A 6,265-nucleotide genomic window follows, 5' to 3' on the forward strand; every position below is an offset into this window, starting at 1 on the left:
AATAAAAAGTTTTCGAAGTTACTAAAATGCGGAATTTAATAACTTTGGAATAATTTATGAGGGCATTAGTATAAATTAGTGATTGGGTTAAACGTTTCGTTCGAATTCGCCTCTACATAATCCTTTAAAAAAACAATTATTATGAATTTTAAATAATTTGATTATACACTGAAAAAATGTAGCTTATGAATCTTGTATTGTGAAAAGTTAGTATTATTGTATTAATTAATTATCCTTTTGGGTTTTGTTTGTATGTGAAATATTGGAGCTGATAACAAAACATATGAATAACAAATTTGTTTCTGGTTCCGTGTGTAATTTTCATTAGGTGGCGCAACTTTGTACATTGAAGTTTCCGAACGCTGTAGATGTTTAATCACAAATTAAATCAACGGCGAAATATGCGCTCTGCCACGTTTCATATTCGTTTTGCATGGGACTCGTAAATTCAATGCGAACTTTCCATCGTAAATAATAACATTTATTAGCGTATTCATTATAAATACCTACAAACTAAAATTTTGGAGAGCGAAATAAATAATTGTTATAATAATAATAATAATAAATAGGATCACAAGAATTTTGCGGTTCTGTAGATAATTTCGGACTGCTGCTGCTGGTACGGTGATTTGTTGTTTGCAAATTGGAAGGGTTTGGAGAGGAATTTGTGGTTGTTGATTTGGTTCTCGTCGTAAGAGCCACGATTTGTTACATTTGGAAGCCATTTGTTTTTGATCATATCGACGCCTTTCTCGGCGATCATCATTACGGTTGCGGCTGTATTTCCTGAAACGAGATTCGGCATTATGGATGCATCCATCACGCGGATGTTGTCGATTCCGTGGACTAGAAGTTCCGGATTGACGACAGCTTTTGGATCCGAAGATGGTCCCATTTTGCAAGTTCCGGCTTGATGGTTTTCTGGGCCGGTGGAGTACTTGACGGCGCACTGCCAGAAATCGTCGGTGTCGTAGCCGTGGATCTCGGCGCAGTTTCCGTAGCTTTCTACATCGATTTCCACCCCGTACTTCGCCTTCAGGCGCGGCGCAGCTGCTAATCTTTGGGACACTCTAATCCCCTCGACCAGGGTCGCAACGTCTTCTGGTTCCGTTAAGTAGTTGCCGTAGATTAAGGGAGCATCCAGAGGGTCACTAGATCTCAGAGTCAAGTACCCCACGCTCTTCGGATGTAGAACAACGGGGGAGATGGTGAAGTGCTTCGGGGACGTGGGATTATCCGGATCCGCGAGGGCCTTCACCTCACCGCTGCTAGCGCAGTTCGCCGAGTAACCGCCGAAGAAGAGCTGTAAATCAGGGTTGTTGCCGCTCGGATCGGCGAATTTGGAGTTCAATCTTGCAGTCACCTGAGACATACCCGTAGAACTCATCGGACCTTCTCTATTAAGGATGTATTCCAAAGCGTTGGCCCAATCCAAATCGTTGAAGTTCTTCCTCTTCTTCATCAGGAAACTCAAATAGAAAGTAACGTGGTTCTGAAGATTCTTCCCGACTCCGGGAAGATTGTGCACCTGCTTAATCCCAACCTTCTCCAAATCCTCCTTAGGTCCTACACCGGATAACATCAGGAGTTGCGGAGAGTTGACCGCTCCTCCAGCTACAATCACCTCGTTCTTCACCTTCACCAAGTACTCCTTATTGTTGTAGACGAATTTCACCCCCGTCGCTCGCTTCCTGCCGCCACCCAAATCCTCGACCATTATTTTCGTCGCCGTTGAATTCAACATGACATGGAAATTGGGATTATCTCTGTGCGGCCTCACAAACGCCCGAGCTGAACTCACACGAGTACCATTCCTGCAAACATAATCGCACACTATACCAACAATTCATCCTGACTAATGGAACCATTACAACATCATGATAACTTTTATGTGACTTTTACTGCATTTTTACATTACTTTCCATCTCGCTCGCCGCATTTCCGACTCCCTCCAACGCAAACACACACAACCCCAATCTCGTACACGACCTGCGTTCTTTATAATTACGAAACCCCCCCAGCGGCTTTATGTAGCCAATAAAAATTAATTCCACCGCGCAGGCATAAAATACATAATTATTACGTGACAACAATTTCCTGCCTCTTTCGTCTACGAAAATTAAAGCATATTTTGCATAGCATTAAATAACAATAAATATCGTATTAATACAAGTTACAAAAACTTAATGAATCAGTTACGTTCAAGATTTGAATACGAAAATTCAAGGTCGAACATCTTTTTTTCTTGTATTTGCTCAAAACAATAAATTACATAATACGGAAAAACAACTTAAATGTCATTTATTGTTTTACTAGTTTTATTTTGTCTAAGCTCGTTTAAATTAATTGTTTAATTGCTGTTGCGTGTCCACTAAATTACTTATATAATTTTCAATTAAAAACATGTATAATTTATAATTAGTTAATGTTATTAATATTTTTGATACAAAAATAATATTGCAACATTTAGTTAATAAATAATTTTCAACTTTAGTATTTCATTAAAATTAATAAATATATAAATGAAAATGATTAGATTCTCTAAAATACTTCGATAATCTTGTTTGTAACTTTCTTTCTCTTTTCTTTAGCAATTGATTGATTTGTTCGATCGAGACGAGACGAGAGAAATTCGCAGTCCAAATTCTAGGCCAAGAACTCGCGCAACGCAACGAACGGTACATTTAAATCGTTCACCAAACATTCGCGACACGCTATTAACCCACAAAAGAAACAAGAACTGGAAATAATATGTATATATAAAAAAAGAGGATCGTTCACATAAACATACACAAGATCCCCCCGGGGGCAACGGGGGAAACCCTCGCTCATGTTACATAATTTGTGACCGCATTTAAATCTCTCGTCTCTCGGCCTCTGGGCTCGAGACCCGCAATAACATGCAAACAGATAGAAGAAGAAAATAAGAAACGATAGAAAGAAAAGCGGAGAAGCCCAAACGCAAATAAAATATTTTTATTTATATAAATTAGGAAGTCGTTACCGTCCATTACTCCGACTGCTGATTTACGAATCGTCATAAAAAAAATATGTTTGCAAAGAAAATCTCATAAAATATATGGGTTTATTATTATTATCTTATGTATAAAAAGTAAATTATTAAATAAAATTTATTCAATTTCATCGTTGTCACAAAAAAAAAATTGAGCTAGTGACATATTTAAATAATTTGCTTTAGGGCTTCTCTTCTATTGACAACTATTATAAATAAATTCTTTCAATTGTTTAATAATGACTGAATTGTTTTTGATGACTTAATTAGAATGTTTTTAAGATATTTCTGTGTTTTTACTATTACACTTTTCTTTATAAATTTCTTTTGTATTCTTTTGGAATCCAATAAAGACTTTTTATACCATTTGGAAGTAATTTGAATTCTAATCAATAAATTAGCGTTCATATTTTTCTCCCACTTTTCGACATTATTTTAAAAATTGAATACTTTAAATTTTTCATCACGATCTAATTGATTTATAATATTATAATTAATTGATTTCTATTTATTATATTCACACTCTGCGTCGTTTTCTACTACTTTTTGTGAATTGACTCTATTTTCTTTATTGTTTAATGACAAATAGTAAACAGAATGTATTTATTTAAATTTCTACTTTATACGTGATATATAGACTACAAACTATTGATTATAGCTGAAATTGTTGGCTAATATTTATATTTTAATGCTGTGAATTTGCATGGAAATCGAGCGCTAATTATCTTCGTAACTTCTTTAATTACGGCGGATGTGTAGGTAAAGTTCAAAGTCAAGTTTATGAGGATCTCGAGAGATCGTAAATGCCGCGTTTAAATGTTGTTAAATGTTCATAAACGGCTTTAATCAAAGAGAAAGTTGCATTCGGATTGAATGCATTACCATAACTTGATTTCTCTGTCCAATTGAACTCTTCTCTATTAGTTTATATCAATTTGTGTTTCGTTATTTAAAGATTTTGATTGTGTTGTGTATTATTACTTTGGAGTGACAAAAAAAAATCTGCGGTGCGAGGAATGATGTTAAAGTAGAAATGAGGATAATAATGGCTTGCCTGTTATTAGTCTGCGTAATTGCGAATCCTGTGAACCGATCTCCGTTTAAGTCCTCGCTGACTTCATATCCGACCTGCTGGGCTGCCATCAGGATGTCCTCTGCGAGTTCCGGCTGATGGGGGAAGCGGGATGTGGTCAAAGGTCCACCCTCTCCGTGATACTTCCCATCCACTAAGGACCCAATCTCCTGGTTGTCCTCCGACTTCATGAAGTAAGGAAGCACCTCGTTATAGCTCCAGCCCGTGTTTCCTGCCGCCGCCCAATTGTCGAAATCGCGCTGCGTTCCTCTTATGTACATCATCCCGTTCAACACGCTGCATCCACCCAACACCTTTCCTCTGATCCATTCGCAACGCTTCTCATCATTCTCTGCAATTCAAAACAATAATTAATCCTGCGTATTTAACGCAGCAGTTGGAATTACCTTTGCAGGCTACCGGTTCCGGTTCGGTCTTGTAGCCCCAATCCATCTCTGGATGTCCAAAATAGTTAACCACCATAGCTGGAACTTGCGAACCCGCAGGTTCTTCACCTCCGGCTTCCAGCAGCAGGACCCTCCATCCTTTCTCCTCGGCGAGGCGACCGGCCGCGACTGATCCGCCGCTTCCGCTTCCAATAACCACGAAATCGTACTCCAAGTTCGGTCGGATTCTTGGTCTCACTCGACTGCAGACCTCGGAGAGGTCGCACCTGTTCCGGATGAAGGTGTCCAGTAAGGTCATGAAGAGGACGAAGCTTCCTCCTCCGCAGGTATTGGCCAGGGATGGACCCATGTACGACGCGGCACAACCGCACTCCATTCTTGTTCTCTTCAACTGCCACTCGATCCACTCCGTTCATCCTCTTTAAATAAGCCCACCTCTCGAATTGATCACTTTTTCCGCGTTCTCCTTTTTTTTTTGTTCAATTCTCCACCAATTCCCAATACGTATAGTATGTACAGCGAGGATGTGTTTTGTGGTCACGCTTTTATCCGACCGGAATTACTACGATAAGTGATTATTTCGCGACCAAAGCAGAAAAAATAAACGCGCACTACTCTACAAAACGTAATTACATAACATCGATTCACCGACGCTCCAATTGGTTTTGTGTCCGACTAAAAACGTTTGACTTGAATTTACCGCTGTTTAAACCATTATTAAGATTAATCGTTTCTAAGCAATTACATACACAAACAATAGACCAGAAAACAACAAAATTCCTGCTTTATCTCTGTGCATTTTTACTACGACGCCACAAAAACTATAATCAAATAACAAATCTGTAAAATGCATCCGTTTTATTTGTAGATCAATAAACTTTTTAACAGCAATTTGTAATTATAATAACAATCTGTTAAACAAGCAATTTAATCTTGACCTAGACTTAACCATAAAACAATTTCTTAATATATTCACTAAAAAATATAATACTATAAATTAGAAATTAGTTTTAAAATTTGTTTTTTCGATTAATAAAAGTATTAAATTGAGATATAAAAACAAAAATATATAAAAATAATAATTTAATGACAGGGAAGAATAATTTATGGTGAGATGAAAAAAGAGAAATCTCACCAAACTCGAGAATATTAAGGTAACATTAAGGTCAGCTGATTCGTTGACCCACAGAGGATGCAGAGGGGCTCATGAATAGCAAATTATTTTTTAATATAGGTTATTGAAAGAGATGAAAAGAGTTTAATATTAATAAGAAAATATTCTAAGAAAAAATATTAGTTTAAGGTTTTAACGAATTTACTTTCGTTAATGCTTTTTTTTTATTGATGTCACGTTTATTATTCATGAACTAAATGACTCTCATTTTTCTCTTTTGCTTTTTCTTTCTATACATTATTATTATTTTATGCGAGATAAATATAAACAATATTTTCTAAAATCTATTAAGAAATGTATTTAATATATTATATTACTTTTTTAAGAAAATATTTGTTATGTGATGAATGTAATAAATTTGAAATTAACTTGATTTTTCTTGAAATCTCTCACATTTTTGTTATTAACTATAGGAAATCTTATTATAATTCACAATTGATAAATTTACAATTTAATTCACTTTAAACTTCAATACATTTTCTATGTTTATTTGTCATATTATATTATAATCCATAATTGATTATAAATAATTTCAATCCAGTTTAAATTAAATACATATGTACGTTATTTTTAACAACAAAAAAACATATTTCCTAATA

At 35.9% G+C, this 6,265-nt stretch overlaps 1 protein-coding gene across 1 annotated transcript; it reads right to left on the minus strand.

Moving 5' to 3' along the window:
- Nucleotides 1–304: 304 nt before the first annotated feature.
- On the minus strand, nt 305–4,902 carry LOC108561769 (glucose dehydrogenase [FAD, quinone]-like). Its single transcript, XM_017919823.1, has 3 exons — nt 4,493–4,902; nt 4,068–4,437; nt 305–1,814 (listed from the first exon to the last, which is right to left on the minus strand). Exons 1-3 carry the CDS (start codon nt 4,866–4,868, stop codon nt 572–574), a joined length of 1,989 nt encoding a protein of 662 aa, XP_017775312.1. The 5' UTR covers nt 4,869–4,902; the 3' UTR covers nt 305–571.
- Nucleotides 4,903–6,265: the final 1,363 nt, after the last annotated feature.

Source organism: Nicrophorus vespilloides, unplaced genomic scaffold (assembly GCF_001412225.1).
Source record: "Nicrophorus vespilloides isolate i.1.1-1 unplaced genomic scaffold, Nicve_v1.0, whole genome shotgun sequence".
NCBI classification, from domain to species: domain Eukaryota; kingdom Metazoa; phylum Arthropoda; class Insecta; order Coleoptera; family Silphidae; genus Nicrophorus; species Nicrophorus vespilloides.

Coding starts and splice junctions, on each gene's coding strand:
- LOC108561769 (XM_017919823.1), bottom strand. CDS start 4,868: ATGGAGTGCGGTTGTGCCGCGTCGTACATGGGTCCATCCCTGGCCAAT. Junction 4,438..4,492: donor GGAACCGGTAGCCTGCAAAG/GTAATTCCAACT, acceptor TTTGAATTGCAG/AGAATGATGAGAAGCGTTGC. Junction 1,815..4,067: donor ATTACGCAGACTAATAACAG/GCAAGCCATTAT, acceptor TTATGTTTGCAG/GAATGGTACTCGTGTGAGTT.